The 15,976-nt window shown below is 40.4% G+C and overlaps 1 protein-coding gene across 1 annotated transcript; it reads right to left on the bottom strand.

The window, feature by feature from the left end:
- Nucleotides 1-1,565: 1,565 nt before the first annotated feature.
- tent5c (terminal nucleotidyltransferase 5C) lies at nucleotides 1,566-10,775 on the bottom strand. The gene is made up of 2 exons (XM_042494302.2): nucleotides 10,585-10,775; nucleotides 1,566-8,662 (listed from the first exon to the last, which is right to left on the bottom strand). The coding sequence occupies exon 2, from the start codon at nucleotides 8,638-8,640 to the stop codon at nucleotides 7,489-7,491; it is 1,152 nt and encodes a 383-aa protein (XP_042350236.1). The 5' UTR covers nucleotides 8,641-8,662; nucleotides 10,585-10,775; the 3' UTR covers nucleotides 1,566-7,488.
- Nucleotides 10,776-15,976: the final 5,201 nt, after the last annotated feature.

Here is a 15,976-nt window from a genome sequence, read left to right as displayed (position 1 = left end):
ATTTTAGGACATTTCTTGGATTTTGGGACATTTCTATGATTCTGGGACATTTCTTGGATTTTGGGACATCAGGGGCTTAGCTAGGGCCTCCTTTGGGGAGTGCGGGGGATCCTCCACAGTCACTTTCTTTTATATTTTGAAGCTGTTTTAGGCATCCACACATGTAGACTAAAGGTACAAAAACATGTTCCAGTGTGAATCACTTGATTTTTATTGTGAATTAGAAAATGGTTTCATCTAAACCTACACAGCGACTGTGCAGTGTGAGTGTGTGGACATGTACACGTATGGGTCTATAGGCTTTGAACTATCTTCCTGTTCACAGAAAAAAATGCCCAGACTTTTATTATCCAGTAAAACTCTGGCAGAGAGAGGGAGCGTTTTCCACTGAACTCAGATCAGCAGGAACAGGGTTTAAAGTCCTGAATGCTGAGCTGACTGATCTCCCCACTAACCGCTTCCCCAGTGATGGAGACGGAAAACATCTCTGGTTAAAGCCATCATCGGGATGCCCACAAGACTCGAGTAAAGAGGTCACGAAACTGCACAGGACGGTAAAACTAAAGCTGTCAGAAATATACTAACAGCACTTTCTTTAAGTGCATTCAAAGATTAAATATTCCTTCTAACTACGGTTAAAGAATTAAGTTTATGTTTCAGTTTTTTAAAATATTTCAGCATAAATGTATCTAGTTATAGAACATCATCAGTCGAGGCCTGAGGGTTTCACAACGTGACCTCATTATATCTTATAAGACATTTGTGTGAAATTTTGTCATAATTACATCACAACCTTTTGGGCTCACAGTGAACTTGACCTTTGACCACCAAAATTAGTTCAGTCCAAGTGGACATTTGTGCCAAATCTGAGGAAACTCCCTCTTGAGATATCACGTTCACAAGAACGGGACGGACAGACGGACATCCCGAAAACATAATGCCTCCAGCCACGACTATCGCAGACGCGGTGACATGAAAAGACAGACAAGTTTAGTTCAGTTGTTTGAAACGTTTCACAAAGACTTGACTCATTTTTACAATAAATAAATAAAATTACAACATGATAAATAGAAAACAAAATGTTTGTGGCAATTACAACCTAAGAAGTTTAAATTTGAGACCGTATAGTGACTTCAAAGGCTTATATTTATAAACTGGAATTAAAGATGTTTTAAGGACCTGCAAACGTCTAAATATTTTTGTGGTCTGGTAGTTAGGCATTGAAAGGCTTATTTGTCTTTAAACAGAAAATACAAGATTAACCCTTTGACACCTGAGCAAAGCGGCTCGATTTTGTTCAAAAACATGGGAAGAGGGCGATGAGCAACTTAACAAAAAAATGGCAATTTTTTTTCAGTTTGTGGGACATTTCTTGCCAAGTTGCTCATGTTTTTTTCCCCATGCTTCTGAAAGAAAACAAACTAATTTTCTCAGGTTTCAGAGGTTTAAATGCCAGTGAAAGGCATCCGAATGCAGCACGAGAAAACTTATCCTGATCCAGGTGTTGAAGGGTTAACAGTCAGCAATAATCATTTCTAAATTAAATTAAATGGCTGAAGCGGATGTTGCATTTAATACTCTTTATTCACTATTTCCTCTTCAAACACATTTTCCTGATGTACATGTACATTTCCATTCAAAAAGAAAAAAAAACTCAAGTGAGGTAAAAGTCCTGAAAAATGAAATAGTATAATGGTTGTAACCATCAAACTCATCGTCACGATCACGAAGCTGACAAAAAAGCTCTTTTGCATTAACTATTTCAAAAAAATATATATAAGTGCGACAAATTTCATATTCCCCACCCCCACTTTAATTTTTTTTTTTATAGCAACAGGCATCCCTTCATACACACATGCAAACAAGCACACACACCTCCACGCATTAACGTAAACACAAATCTGCTGCAAAAAAATATTCACGACTCTTCGTCTAGAAACTTCAGGAGAGCCTCCGTCACATTCCTATGGTGTAAGACTTGTACTTTAGACAAGCGAAACCACTACATATCTGATCCACGGCTTTCTCTGCACACACTCCGGCAAAGAATACATCTACAGGCGCCGTAAAGAAAAAAACACGCTGCACTAATACAAAGCCCAAACAAATGGGACGACCAAAGGCGAGGAGAGGGAGAGAAGCGATGGGATCGATAAGTAGTTTACAGCAGAAAAAAAAGTGGGGGCCAGAAAATAATAAAGGCAAAACACACTTCATCCTCTGTTTTTTTCTCTCTCCATATCGTCCTTCACAAAAACTTCATACATCGACACACATACACCAACCCTGACGAGGTGACTAAACATGAGCCCTGCTGCACCCCACACATCTAGTGGGGGAAGGTAAAGCTTTCATTAACGGGCACAAAGTTTCAGTCGTCAGAAAAAAAAACGTCACAAGAACCGTAAACACATGAAAGTTGGGTGGACACAAAAAAAGATGCAGAGGATTTACATTCCAGGCTGCGTTCACTATCGACTCTAGAAAATGCACTTTTTTTTGTTTGTTTGTTGCATTTTCTTTGACCTTGCTCACAAATATTTTTAGTGAGCGACGTCAACAAAAAGCCCAAGAAGGGACAAGTCCTCACCCGCTCAGCAGACTTCAACCTGCAACTGTGAGCAGCAGCATCACCACAATAAACCAATTTATCATCACGCAGATGGATACAAAAAACGGGGAATGATTCAGACTGTGTGCTGCTATTCTAAGAAAAGGATTTTAGCACTAAATCAGTGTTTGTCCCATGCTTTCAACCAAGGCAAAGATAATTTTAGGGTTAACAGTATGATAGTAAATTCAGCTGTTAGCACTAAAATAAAGCTGCGTTTACAGTACGAGCGTCACAACAGGCTACAAGTCATTTTCAATGGAAGCTGTGACACAGAGCTGCAAACTGACGGCCAACAGAAATCAAAGTTGAGCTGGTGTCTTTTAACCAGCTGACACTAGCTTTCTGTACACTGAAGTGTGCATCAGATGCAATCTGGCGACTAAATGTGATGTTACGAGGATCGTTTGGATTTTTTGAAGTGGGTTTTTATGCTGTATGTATGCACAGAAACGCCCCGACACGCCCCCAGTTTGGAGAAGCAGGCTGAATGCCGACACAGAAGCTAAGCAATGTACTGCTGTGGATGGATCAGCAACAAAAGTTTTTTTTCAGTTTCAAAGTAGGTTTTTTTTTTTAAACAACATTCTCACCACTTTATCTTTCTGTCAGACTGATTTCCACCTGGTAAAAATGAAGCTGTTAAATCGCTATTTTCAAAGCCAGACTCCATTCAGAAAAACAGTGATTGAATATTGCTGAACACAAGAGCTCCTGTCTACCACTGCTTCCTTCAGTGAGTTTGTTGGTGTTATTGTGTGACTTTGGTACTTTAAAGGGTTAGTTTGGATTCATCAAAGTCACACAATAACACAAACTAACACAGCAATCAGAGCAGCAGTAGACCAGCAGCTCCTGTGATCCGTGAGCTAAAATTACAGTTTTGCCAAAGGAGTCTGGTGACAAGGGGATGGATGGGGAACTGATCTCCATTGGAAGAGGCTGTCTGACAGAAAGCTAAAGCAGTGAAAACACTCAGTGAAGCATACACTTAAACTGACTGATGTTTCTTAGGTGGGGTTTTCTTTAGATGGATAAAATAATTTTTGATCCTTATTTTCTGTATCTTATTCCTGCTGCTTCTCCAAACTGTGAGCATGCTGACATCTACTGTATATACACTGACTATGGATAAGTACACCATACAAAAAATCCAAACTTGCCCTTTAAAATGGGGCCCAGACATTAATCAAAAGCATACATTTTTCTTTTTCTGACGCTCAGTCGGGGTGCTTTGTGGCAAGTTGCAGCAACACAGGAGCCCATGACGTAAGCAACACTCCAGTGAGTTGGCGATAATGTCATGCTTTTGCATTGAGGCTCGGAGTGTGAACACAACGTAAGAGGGCACTACCCACTGAGTGATGATAAGGTTTCAGAGAATATGGATGCACAGATAAAACCCGGCGCTGCAAGCTGAAGTCTGCTGGCTACCACCTTTAGGCATGATCTACTCCAATAAGACCCTGCAGTTTGGGTAAGAAGAGAGTTACAATTAATACAAAGACAAGAACAAAATGAAGGTGAGTATAAGGAGGGGACGTCTCAATGTCAAGGGCAGGTTAAACCAATGTATCCTCCCAAAATAAAAAAGGGACAAAACAAAGCTCTCAAAAACACATTATGTCCCTGAGAACCAGCTCAACTCCCTCCAGCAATCGACCATGTTAGCTTATTTACATTCCTCTCAGGTGGCTGGGTTTGGAGTTAAAAAAAGGCCTCTTTAAAGTGCTTCTGTTAGAGTGGGGTCTCTGCTGGGTGACCTTCAGCTACTGTGCCAAAGTTTAGCTCGTCAGTGCACTTCAGGTATTGCTTTGGTTTGGATGGGGACAACACTGTCGTCAAAATCAGCCTCCGGATTACGTGGAGCTACAACGCTAGGCAGTCTGTCAAATCAAGGGTGTAAATATATATATATATAATGTCTGTTTAGAAAATCAGTTTCAAAAAGGCATTGAGGCACGAGTGAGGTCAACATGGCTGCCAGTGACAACAAGGCCCAAGGAAAAGACGACAGGAGTGAAACGAAATGGCTGAGAACGCTGTGACAGGAATGACTAGACACATGAGACTGTAACTAAAAGACAAAAACTAAAGAGAAAAAAAAAACGGTAAAAGAAAAATAAAACACACAAAAAAATTCTTCAAATTCAAACCAAAATTATTTTGCTCCCCAACCAGAAATGTTTGTATTCCCCCAGGCTGCCTTGTTCACAAGGTTTAAAGAGGCTGAAGGAAATGCTTTCTCTCATGATCACCATTAAAAAACACTTTTAAAAAGCGTCAAAAGGCACTTGAGTGCTTCGGTTGCTGGTTTTAACTTTGGTCCAGAGCGAGACAGTGTGTGGCACCTCATATGTTGATAAAAAAAGACCTAGGTGGTTCCCATACCAAAGTTCAGCAGCTAAGCCAGCAGAGCGTGCCCTGACCCCGGCTGTGACCTGCAGAACAGGCTGAGCTGACTGTCCCACGTACAATTTTTTTAAGTCGGCAGGAGCTGTGGGGCAGCCAGATAAGAGACGCTCCTGGTTATCTGTATAAACACGAGCCGCAGATGATGAGCAGCAGCAGCAGCAGCAGCACGGGAGTGTGCAGGAACAGAGGGAAGAGTAGAAACACAGCAGGTGTCACTTACACGAGACGTTTAAGAGCAACATTTGTCCTCTTGAACCTGGACGCTACAGAAAGATGGTATGTTAAAGTCACTGCCATGTGATAGTAATGCCACGCTGCAAGAGTTCAAAACTTACAGCTAATAATAGGCTCGGCTAGAAATAGTAATTTAAAAGGTTTTAAGGGGGGCAGCTCCGTCACATTCGAGCCGTAGGGGGAGAGATCGTGGCTCAAGTTAGTGGTAGCTTCCAGGATTCATAGAAGTCCAAAGAGTCCAAAATGGGAGTGGCATCTCAGGGTGTGCAATATCATATCATTCACCATAATACCAGTTAAAATTATTGATATGATGGGAAAAATTCATATTGTGATGATGGTAATATTGCAACTAATGTTGTCATACTATTATAGAGGGAAAAACAAGCATGACTGAGGGTGGATTTGGTATTGATTTCTGTTGTTTACAAACTAAAATGATGAGAAATAATTTGAGAAAAATTTAAAGGCAGTCGTTATGCTGACATGTGAAACTGTACACATTTTGTTGCAATTGTATGTTTTTGAAATATTTTTTTTCTGTATTGTGTCATAACTTTAAGAATATTATCGCAAAAACATCGTGAGATATTGTCACATTATTTTGTATAGTTTTTACCGAATATTTGAAGGCAAACTGTTTATGCCGACATGTAAAACTGTAGATTTTGTTGAAATTGTTTGTTCTTGCAATGATTTTTTCTGTATTTTGTCATATCTTCAAGAATATCGTTAATGCAAAAACACCTTGAAATATCATCATATTATTTATGGGACATATCGTCCACCCCTAGTGGCATCCCACTGGCAGACATGCTGGCATTTCTCTTAACATACCAGTTGCACTCCTTGGTGTCTGTGCTCCCATGACCACAAAAGGGGTTCAAACACTGCGTGGTTACCGGATAGAAGAGGACAGGAAGTGACTAAGCTCCCCACACATGTAAGGTGACAGTGCTGCTGCTGCTGCTCGCACACCCATGCCCAGTTCCCTGCGTCGAAGATACCTCCTCCAGGAAAAAAGAAAAAGAGGATAATTATAGACGGCCCGTACAGTTAGAGAGCCAGTCGCTGCGTCAGAGGAGGATCCCGTTTCAGGGCTGCTGTCGAGCCTGCAATGGTTGTGAGGGACGACCCTGCGGGCGCACCATGTGCTGCTCCTTTTAAGGGAAGGGACAGCCAGTCAGCCTGTCACTCCAGGACTCCCAGCCAGCTTTCAACGAGGCCATGCTCTGAGCCGGGGCCCGTGTCCACTCACTCAGCTTCCCACAATAGCCAGAGGATTGTGACATGCGGAGGTCACTGGTGAGGCTTTGGGCTTAAAACACAGAGGAGCGTAAACTCCTCAGACACACAGGAGCCTGTCTATCTGAGGCCCAAACTGTCTCGCTGCAGATTTCCGCTCAAAGCCGGTCTCCACTGAAAAGTACAGGGCTGAGTAAACTGGTTAAAGGGGGAGGAGGGGAGCTCGTCCTACACTGAGATTCACAGTGGAAAATAAAAATCCGCACATTTTTCTCTTGCATTGTTTACAAATCACAGGCACTGCCGGCATATCGGGGAGACAAACGTCTGTGAGAGATATTTACACGTCAAATGAATTAAAACAAATCGACTCCTCTAGCCTCCCCTTCATTTTAGATGAGAACAAAGTTATTAGTGTACCACCTTCATCCCTCCCCAGTGAACTTAACTTTTTAACACTGGTGCTCTGTTTTTTGGGGGGCCTTCACCTATTATATTACCCCTGCCCCAATAACACTATTTTTCAATATTTTACTTTTTTTCTCGCCTTTTCACTTTTTTCTTCTTTTTTTTTTTTTTAAATCACAGGAGAAAACCAAATTTAAAGCAACAACATCTTTTTCCTCCCTGTCTTCAAAAAATATTTAAATTATTGGGGGGTAAATCGGCAGGTTAAGGCACAAAACAACTCTGCTAAACAGGGAAACAACCAAACATGAGGAAAAAAATATGAACACTTAAAAATATCACTTTCTATTCAATGACCTCGACAACTCTAGATAAGGAATGAGAAAGGATTCCAAAAAAACAAAGCAAAACACATGTCCACTTAAATATACTTGTGCCTTGAGAGGAACAGCATTTATTGCCTCAATAATTTTTTTGGGGGGGAGTTTTTTTCTTCAATCATTCCTTCCCTCTTCTCAAAAGCAGCAGCGGCAGCGTTGCCCTCTTGTACGTCCTTCCACTTGTTGTACTTTTTGTCAGTTGCACGGCAGCCATGTTGGAATGTTCTGGTTGGCGACATAGTAGTTGCTGAAGTTGTGGTCTCGGACATAAGGCGCCGGCTGATAGTAGCAGGTGACGCAGGATGCATCGGGGATGGCGTTCTGCTCCGCCAGCACACGGAAGGCCATCAGCGAGATGAGGTGGAGAGTCTGCCGCCGCTCGTGGCCCATGAGGCACACCGTGCTCTCGTTGACCACTCGCCGCAGGATCATGAGGTAGTCGTACTTGCTCTTCTCCTCGCCTATGAAGTGGCTCTGGAGGTAGGCCTCCACCTTGCGCTGCTGCTCACCGATGTCGGGGAAGTCAATGAAGAAGCGGGAACACATGTACCGCTCCAGGCCCTTGAACTCCTCCTCGCTGGCGGGCCGAAAGTCCCGCACCAGCAGGTTGCAGTATTTGAGCAGGCCGCCGCCTCGGATCTCCTCGGGCCGCTTGGTGGCGATGAGCTTGTTCCGCAGGTGGCTCAGTGCCATGCCAAAGTCCCCGTACACGCTCTCCCCACTCACAGTGGGGTGAAAGGCCTGTGACATGGGCGTCTGTGCGAGCTCGTAGAAGGCGAGCATGGAGTCCAGTACAATCTGAAAGGAGTCCACACTGAACTCAAACTGCCGGCGTATTGAGTCCACAAACTTGAGTTCCACGTTGCGGCCGTTGTTGTTGGAGAGGGAGATGAGGCTCCAGCGGTCTTGCTCTGTGTTGACCTTCACCAGCTTCTGGACATAAGCCTCTTTGAGAGTCATGGGTGTAATTTTCTCTTTGTTCACACCCTCGGGCAGAAAATCCAGCAAGGTACCCAGCACCACGTCCTTAATGAGCCTGAACTCAGCCTCGTGCGGGAGGTCCACCCTGAAGATGACGTCCAGGTCCTTGTAGCTCCAGCCGATATCCTGCACCAGCACGTGGCTGGCCGTGGAGCCGTTGAGCCGTATGTCCTTTACTCTGATGCCGCTCAGCTCCAGGCGGGAGCGCACCCGGGCCACAATGTCTTTAAGCCGCACCTCTAAGGTGGGGAAGTTCCCCCGCCCGTGAACAGGTACGACCTCCGTGAGAACTTCATCCAGCCGGCTCACCTGCTCCCAGGTCAGGACGCTGACGGAACAATTCTTCAATTCCTCCCTGTTATCCATCTTCTCAAAAAGTTCAGATTAACTGAGGTGACAGGAGAGAAAATAAGTTAGTGATGGCTTTAAAATGACACGAAACAAGTCAAATCTACAAAATTACAACATATTCAACCCTTCTTTTTTTTAACAACACAAAGTAGATCGAACTTTGCTGAAACAATGCCAATTAATACAAACATACATAAATGTAATAAATTAGGGTGAAGTCAGGTAGTGTGGGACATCAGGTAAAATGGCACAAATAAGATTTTACATCTTAAGCTCTATAAATATTAGCAGCCAAACGCGAAATATGTTCTTTAGTTTTTGCTACAAATAAGCTTTACATGAAAATATCATTTTTACTGGTTTGAGACAACTAAGAGTCAAAAAATATCTGGTCCAAGAGCTTGCAAGTAAAGCCATGTGGCATTTTGTTTTTTTCATGTTAGTAATAAGAGTTCTGCAGCTAAACACTGAGGGTAAAACACGAATGTGATTTGTAGGGTGTTGCTTTTTAGTAACTGTTTGAATTATAAGCAAAATATTGTCACAACACTCTACTTTTTATGGGAAAGGATTTTGATTGAGTTCATGATGTATCAAGGTAAAATGGGCTGAAAATTTCAGCTAAAATGGGACATTTTTCTGAAGAGAAACCAGTATGTTTCAGGCTACCAGGTGCCATAAAATCACAAATTACGCAATTGTGTGCCATCCTGTGACATTTCAGATATTTTTTTGCAATTTTTTCACTTAAAAAGTATTAAATATGATGCTTTGGGTCCATATCTGCCACAATACTCCAGAATAATTGTTACACATATGCATGTCCATCTTAGACGACATGGCACCAAGGAAACAGGCAACAAAAGCACAGAGAAGGCATAGCAGAAAAGTTGGCCAACCCTTTTTTTTTTTTAAATAAAATGCAACAATGCAATTATGTCATGATTTAATTAATTAACTGATAAATGCATTTAACCATTTAAAAAACAAACATTATTGTCAGAGTTTACCTTACCAGCTGTCCCCATTTTACCTGAACATATCATAAAATTGAGGTCGAGGTTGTTTGAAGGCGCAAAGTTTCTAACATATTTTACTCAGCAACATATTTCCTTCAAATAAATACAACAAAAATTGCAACAAGTTATAAAGTAACGCTTAAGACAGTGTGCAGTTTTAAGTGGTCTTCTACCAAAAAGTATCTCAAATGACCTGACTTCACTCTTAACTTCCTTTACAGCTTTACAATATCTCAGTAAAACAGTGGCAGCATCATGACCCATTCAGCACGAGCACAGCACAACGCGAGCACGAGACAACCTGCTCGCCCTCCGTTAGACACACAGTACAGGACACAGCGCGTGAGGCTTCTAGAACACCTCACTGCGCGAGCCTGGGTTTTATTCCAGAACGGCGGAGACAAACACTAAGCTAGTTTAACGTGCACTAAAGCCGGCGTTTCCGAAATAAAAACACGCATCCGACACTAAAAGTAGCGAGACAAGTTACCGTTAAGTTACACACGTTTCGTCAAAACACCACCAGTGATCATTTGTTCCAGCTGATCAATTTAAGCCGCGACGAATGCAACATAGTTAACCGCTAACTTTACTCGTCGCTAACTGCTAACGTAACAGTTCACCTTTCTAACAAGTTAGCTTTAAAACTAACGCTAACTTGCGTTGCCATTACACAAGCTAATGTTAAATTTGACTCAATATTAGTCCATATGGCGACAATCCCGTTTGATAATTCAGCAAACACACGCACAACACGGTTGAATTATCAAAAAACCCTACTTCTTACGCTAAAACATCCTAATTGATTTCATTTTTTTTTAAATTATCGTTTCAATGTAGCAAACTTTAATTTTAGTGAGTCTTAGTTCACGCTTACAGAGTTTAAAAAACACGGTGTTCTTGGACAGAAATGAACAAGAGGGATGAAAGCGGTACATACATTTCCAAACGCGTGCTGTGAAAGCATCCAAAGTCAGAAAAAGAAGATGTTAACTTTAAATTCGTGCAGACGCCTCCACATAATCCACAGCCTGGGAGACAAACACATGTAACGCTGTTGCTGTAAACTCAGTATTTGAACCACACTGCTGGCTGAAGACACGCCTAAAGCCGAAGCACGACCCACTGACACTGATACACAGCCGTGACACGACACAGTCCCCCTGCCTATATACACCGTGGATTACACCGCAATTACAATATTAACAATATATTGCGTTGCGTGATTAAAATAAAACATTAATTTTGTTTACTTACCAAAAAATTCCAACTTTTATCATCGGGAGATCACACAGGAGTAAAATCGCCGACTTTGAATATACCAATGCGCCGAGCGCCGAGCGGGGCATCTGATTGGCCGGCGAGGTTTTTGTGTTGCCAAGTAACCAGCACGGTCTCCAGGCAGGCGACGTTCTGTGGCACAGTGGAGTTTAAAAGCAGCACGCGTCTGTTCTTTCAAAATAATTTGAAAATCCACTGGTTATAATTGCATTTTTAAATGTTATGTTTAGATTCTGTTCATATTTCTGCTTCACCAAAGGTGTACAAGTGTTTTGCAATATATATATATATATATATATATATATATATATATATATATATATATATGTATGTATATATATATATATATATGTGTATGTATATATATACACACACATATATATATATATATACACACACACACACACACACACACACACACATATGTAATGTAAATATATACATTTTTTTTTTTAAAACTGTTATGAGCCCTGCAAAAATAAGCACTGGGCCCCTTCTGTGTCACACTCATCTGTGTCACTGAATTCAAGATGAACCTTGAACCCTAAAGCTGCCGAGGGTCTGAAACTCTGGGGCGGTTGCTTGCTTTGCTTGTTTTTGATGAACAGATTTTTGGTTTAGTTCTTAAAATGTCAACAAATATTGAAAAAAAAACATTTCAGAAGTGCAAATATATTATTGCAAACATTAAAAAAAAAAGAAAGAAAAAGAAACAGAAAAGTGGTTGTATATTTGGATTTTTTTGCTTGATAAAATTAAATCTAATTTGATGTTTTATTTCCTGTAAATCATCAAATTGAGTCACTATTTCAGTGCTACTTTATGAACCTTAAAATACTAGCATGATGGTGAGGTGTATGAAAAATGTTGATATATATTGCCATTAATATTGCATCTATATCTGCCCAAATTCTAAGAATTTCTGTCTCTTTTTTTGGGTGTCATGTAACAGTGTTAAAGGGGGGCAAACACCCCACACATACTTTGAGACCTTAGGGACTGTTCTTTATTTATCAGGGGAAGGGGTGGTGCGAAGAAAAGGGGAGGCCTGTCAAATAGTTTTTAAGCACTGAGGAGGGAGGCCTTTTTTTTGCTTAAAGAAGAGGCATATATCTTTAAATGTTTGATGTATTTTACCGTCAATTTAGGTGTGGTTTGAAAGGCATATTTTCTTTAATAATCGACAAAATTACCAGGAAAACAAAAAAAAAAAAGAAACTGATTAAAAAATCATTGAATTTTCATATTTCCGACAGTCCGTGTCACTGTATTCTCATTTACAATCCAGCCAAAAATAAACCATTTGCAAAAACTAACCAGCATGCATGCAAAGTTAGAAAACAAAAATGACAAAAAATGACAATATGCCAATACAAATGAGCAATTATGAGGTTTATATTTCTTAAATAAACCTAGCTGTTACCACTGATGTTTATCTCCAACTGATTGACAAGGTAGACCATAATAATATATTTTTCTAACATCAACATTTAATAAACTCAGAAGTCAGTTTATTGTATTGTGGTTGTTTCTAACAAGTCTAAGTCTATTCGCACTGAAATCAAATGAGGCCAAACTTTAAGAAACATCTCTCAGTGTAACACAGCTCAGCTCAAAAGCACATTACCCGAATTAAGTTGAATCACTTTAAACCAAAACTAAACTTTATAAATTGTACAGATGTTGTTAATTTTTGCCATAAGTGTACCTAATAAATTGGACTGTATTAGCAGTATTTGTTTATCTGGAATATCCTTACACATATCCAATCTGTTATACTAAAAAAAATAAAACAAACAAAAAAACCCCATAGTTGAGTTATTGTCATTCATTACACTTTGCATAGTTTTTTCCATTAGTCTAGTTTGAGTATGTTATATTGCAGAACTGATGGCCAGTTGATTAAAAATATTTGGTAGACCTATAATGTTTATTTAGATTACTCTTAGACACAGGTGCTGATTTTTTTTGGGGGGGGGGGGCACATCGCCCTCAATATTTAGAACATGTGCATTTTATCGGCCCTAACACAAAAAGGAAAGTAGCACTGAGTTTATATTTTGACCAAATGAAAGACCTTTTCATCATAAGTTGATGCAAAGTGAAACACTGGTGCATAAACATTCTCCAGATGGAGGAAATTAAGTGTTTGGAATACGTCCTTGATTCTTGATATAAAAATAGCTAAAACAAAAGCAATCAGACTGGTCTCAGTGTTGAAAATGTCCCTTGCAAAACAGGAAGTAAGCCACCAGACATTATTTTGTACATTATAAATATCTGAAATTATAAAAAAAAACATTATCATCACACAACAGTGCTATCAGCTGTTCAATGTATAATGCAGAGTCCTTTGCATAGTTTAGGCCTGTGAAAATGTTGTGGTATGTTTGGGAAATGGAAGAACAGGCTGCTGTTTAATAGCAGAGGGAGCAGGAGACTCAGACGCTCTGCCGACGGTCCCGACAGGACGTTAGTTCACTGGAAACAGAGCAGGCAGACATGTACTGGGCGAATGCCACCAACGCAGCAGGGGATCCCTCCCTTAGACTTCTAAGGTAGTCGAGACTCGAACACATAAAAACATTCCTCTGTAAATCTCTTTCTGTTGCACACTCTCACACACAAACACACACACACACACACACACACACACACACACACACACACACACACACACACACACACACACACACACACACAAACACACACACACACACACACAGCAGTGGAGAACCCCCCCTCCCGCTGTGACGTGCTGGAAGTGAGTTTTTCCCTCACTCAGTCAAAGGTGTATTTTTGTGAATGATGCAGGGAAACCACGAGAGGCATGAGTGCGATGATTCCTCGGAAAGTAAAACACAGGCCACAGAAAAAAGAGTGCTGCCTTATATGATGATTAACAGTAGCTGAACAGCTTAAAGTCAGTGTGCAGTGCAAAGCAAAGCAGGTTTTTAACCCTTTGAAACCTGAGCACATTTGGTTTTTTGAAAATCATGGGGAGACCCGGATCGACATCAGTTTTCTGCATACAGACGCCTGTCACAAGTATTTAAACTTCTGACACGTGAGCGAATTGGTTTAATTTCTTTTGAAGCATTGGAGAAAAGGCAGTCAGCGGCTTGACAAGAAATGTCCCGCAAAATGCAAGAAATTTGCAAAGGTGGAAAAAACAGAGAGGTAGAGATATTATTAGAAAATTATCAAAACACACATATATTTAAAATTAAGTATTATAAATATATTTCTATTTTATAATTAATATTAGATACCTTTTTTGTCTTTATTTCAGGCATTTCCTTGTTTGTTTCTCTATTTTATTTTTTCTTTTCGTTCAGGTAATTTTCAAATAAATAAGTTCCCATAAGTTTTTTTTAGGACCCTAATGGTATCTCGTTAAGAATTTGCCTTGTTGCCAACGTCAGCTCATGGCCTGTGGGGTTCGTTTGGTGGCAATCTTGAACTAACGTCCACACATATGATGAAAAACATTAATTTTCATTTTTTAAAAAAAGCCATTCAGGTACCTGGGAACCTATTTCTCCTGCCAGACTAGTAAAATTAACTTTAAAAGTATGTGATAGTGACGTTTTCTACATGACCTCAGTCATATCAAAAGCATTTCAGTTACTTACCAGCCAATACTGCAATTTGATATTTTTTTGACAAACTAAAATTTGACTATTAGCCCAGAGGATTTGGTGGTCAAACACTTGCTTAGTTCATCTTTCTCATATGTGAGGATTTGCTGCTTTAAATATCTTTTGGTTTTGGACCGTTCATCAGATAAAACAATTGATTTGTTGATGTGGCGCTGAGCTCTGGAAAAATGTGGATGATTTTTAAAAATATTTTCTGACATTTTATACACTTTTTCTTAGAAATTACACAATAAGAAATGATTCTCATTTGCAGCAACAATATTTGACTTTACTGCGCATGTGCCTTTTTAGTCAGAAGGATGATGAAGGCCTGATCTCAGAGCTGAACTCAGAGAGATTCACATTATAACCCTCCTGTCTCATCAGTTTTCATCACGTAGACGTGCTACCACAAAGCAAAGCCCCACACACCAACGGACACATTCTGCATGAAAACTTCATGAAAACTTCGTCCTTTGTGGGGGGTTCAGTATCTGTGCGTGATGATGATGGAATAAAAGCTGTGTGTCTGTTCTGTAAATTTCAGTTTAATATCAGTTTGAGTGAAAGAAAGATGCAGACACAGAGGGAGGGAATCCCCTCTCTGCTCTGTTAATTTCCCATCAGTGTTGCTGCTGACTCACTCACACTGAACTGATGTACAGTCGCTCCCTCAGGGGCTCCCCCGCAAAACAACACAACCACATCTGCACAGCTGACACGGCTCAAGCTCCCCGCTGTCGATCAGAGGTTTCATCTCATCTTCTCCTCCCACCACTTATGCCGCAGAGAAAAGGATAAATCTCTGATACGGGAAACTGCATCTCAAGTCTGATCATAAACTCTCCTCCTTACTGACTCACTTATTGTGTGCGTGGGTGTGTGTTTGTGTTTGTGTGTGTGTTTGTGTGTGTGTGTGGGTGGGTGTGTGTGTGTGTGTGTCCTACAGCTGTCTTATCACATTTCCAGTTAAGCCAAAAACACTCTTCAAAACTCACGGTCAGTTTCACAGTTTTAAAAAAGATACTAACACTCAAACTAAACAAAGCCTATCTGGGACGATGCTAAAATATTTGACTCTATTTTTTACTTTTTAAGAGGCACATTTTACACATTTGACATCGAGCTGATTTCCTCTTTCACTGAATTTCTTGTTACAATTATGTTTCTACATTCTTGTCGTTTTCTGGAGACAATAAGAAGAAAATATTGAGAATACACCAAAAATATAACGAATTAGTCGAATTATGGTTATATTTATGACTTACTTTTTTAACAAGTTTCAACCTCCGGGACTGAAAAATAAAGCAAACATGGAAGTGCCCAAAATTTTGATGAATGGCGAAATTTCCAATTTGGGCCCCCAGTAGCTCACCTGGGAAAGCGGTCGCTCTGTGAACCGATGCTGTG

This window comes from Plectropomus leopardus, chromosome 10 (genome assembly GCF_026936395.1).
Source record: "Plectropomus leopardus strain MGB_pleo_1.0 chromosome 10, ASM2693639v1, whole genome shotgun sequence".
NCBI lineage: Eukaryota > Metazoa > Chordata > Actinopteri > Perciformes > Serranidae > Plectropomus > Plectropomus leopardus.
Note: the sequence above shows the minus strand (reverse complement) of the source record. Positions and strands in the feature narration are given on the sequence as shown.

What these genes read in the sequence shown, in the direction of transcription:
- tent5c (XM_042494302.2), bottom strand. Translation starts at nt 8,640, where the DNA reads ATGGATAACAGGGAGGAATTGAAGAATTGTTCCGTCAGCGTCCTGACC.